Source organism: Lottia gigantea (assembly GCF_000327385.1).
Source record: "Lottia gigantea unplaced genomic scaffold LOTGIsca_2035, whole genome shotgun sequence".
Lineage (NCBI taxonomy): Eukaryota > Metazoa > Mollusca > Gastropoda > Lottiidae > Lottia > Lottia gigantea.
Genome location: NW_008708424.1, coordinates 821 through 2,823, shown reverse-complemented (window position 1 = coordinate 2,823; position 2,003 = coordinate 821). Strand labels below are relative to the sequence as shown.

Genomic DNA, 2,003 nt, shown 5'->3' with positions numbered 1-2,003 from the left:
TCTTGTATAACATCTATTGTAAATCCTTTTAGAGTGTAAAGATCTATAATAAACCATTAGTATAGATTATTTATTTTATTTTGACACCATTATCTTGTGTAACATATATCTTAAACTCCTCCAGAGTGTACAGATCTGTAATATACCATTAGATAAGATCATTAGCTATTTAAATGGATACTAGCTCTCTTAGAATGGACATAAAATTTAAAGTCTCAAATTTGGTCAACAAGTGTATATTTATATTCATCAGTTGAATTTACCAGGTGCCATGACTAAAGAATACAATCTTTATATAAGACGATTTATCCATTAAACTAAATTGTTATTGAAACACACTTCTAAACATATTTCAAAATTACTTAATTTAATTAAATATTATTCAGTTTTATGGATTTATTGGATTATAGAGAGATTCTGTTGTATGGTTGTGAAACCAGGTAAATCCACTGATAAATAAAGATTCATTTTAACCAAGTTTAAACATTTCAATTTTTTGTTCTTCCTCTAAGAGGTAGTATACCTTTAATTTAGGAAGCATTATATTGTAAAACATTTATGTTTGTCTTTTCTTTTTCTCAAACTTTGCTTCACATCAATGACAATAACTGCATCATCATAAAACAGAGTATATGCATTGATTACAACATACGGGCATTAATAAGAACATAACATAGACATGTTGATACAAACTGATTATAAATAATAAGTAAATTACTTACACTCATCGGTAGAATTATCAGTATCTCCAGGATAAGTCAGATAATCTCCACGTCTATATAAAATATGTATTTGTCTAATAGGATAGGTATCTATTAAGTTTACACTCCACCATGAATTATTATTATAACCAGTATTCGTACATCTATAATAATTTTGTGATCTATCACCATCTACTGCTAGTTCAGGTCCAAACTTATCGTATTGTGATACTTGAGACGCTGGTTTCCCTAATGCAACATTCTCTAAGATAAATTACAGAAACTTATTATTACATATTTATACCATAAATATAAACAACATAATATTTTGTCTGTAGAAAGTTGTAACAATTCCCTCATCATCAGGAGTATACAAAATACTATATGATAGTTTATAGATACATAATAAAATCTTTATTTACAACATCGAACACAATTGTTGAATTGAATTTTCTTATGGTCCTCACATTTGGTGAATACGGCATGACACCATGCAACTTTTTATTAATTCTCATTTGGTAGGTTTTTATTTGTCTATTGACATCGACATCTACTAACAGATCTGATTACAATATCTCATGAAGAGGTCCTTGGAGTCTCTTGAGCAGAAGAAGAAGAAGAATGTTGTCATAGAAGAAAAATGTAAAGTTGATTGATATTTGAGAAGAACGATGTAAATGAAATGATTTCAATTTTTGTATCATTTTACATAGTGAAATAATTTCCTGTGGCCCCTGCTCGGGCCCTCATCTTATGTTTCTCAGAAACATCACTGACGACCAGACGTTGAATTAACATTGATCAACTTTGAACAAATACTCGTTTAGTATCCTTCAGTATATTTTACATGTCCAAGTTCTATAAAATACACAAATCATATCTTGATTTTACTATTACATCAAGACTTACGTTTTTGACAAGTAGAACCATACCACCCCCTAGCACATCCATTACTCTGACAACTACCATCAGAATTACAATCATTATCATTTGTACAATGACATGTAAATAACTCTAAATAACCAAACTGTTTACCTATAATATATAACAACAAGTAGTCTATGTTTATACTCAGTGGCGCAGCCAGGTTTAACTCCGAAAGGGGGGGGGGGGGGGGTATCTAAGGCTGCCCGAATTTCTAACCTAGTTATGAGATTTTTGCCCGAAAAACATGTCTTCAGGACTACAAGGAGGGGTGGGTAACCCTATATTTGTAAATCAATAGAAATTCCTTTTGTGGCTCTTCGATGTTTCAAAATGGACGATTATTTCGACGATTTAGATGAACTTGGTGAAATCAAT

At 30.7% G+C, this 2,003-nt stretch overlaps 1 protein-coding gene across 1 annotated transcript in view; it reads right to left on the bottom strand.

Moving 5' to 3' along the window:
- The window catches only part of LOTGIDRAFT_176533 (hypothetical protein), a gene marked incomplete at both ends in the record, with an annotated part of 7,462 nt that extends 5,726 nt beyond the window's left edge, over nucleotides 1-1,736 (bottom strand). Inside the window, 2 exons of the mRNA XM_009053928.1 lie at nucleotides 723-965; nucleotides 1,611-1,736. Coding sequence (XP_009052176.1) covers nucleotides 723-965; nucleotides 1,611-1,736 — 369 coding nt within the window. The remainder of the gene's footprint in view (nucleotides 1-722; nucleotides 966-1,610) is intronic.
- Nucleotides 1,737-2,003: the final 267 nt, after the last annotated feature.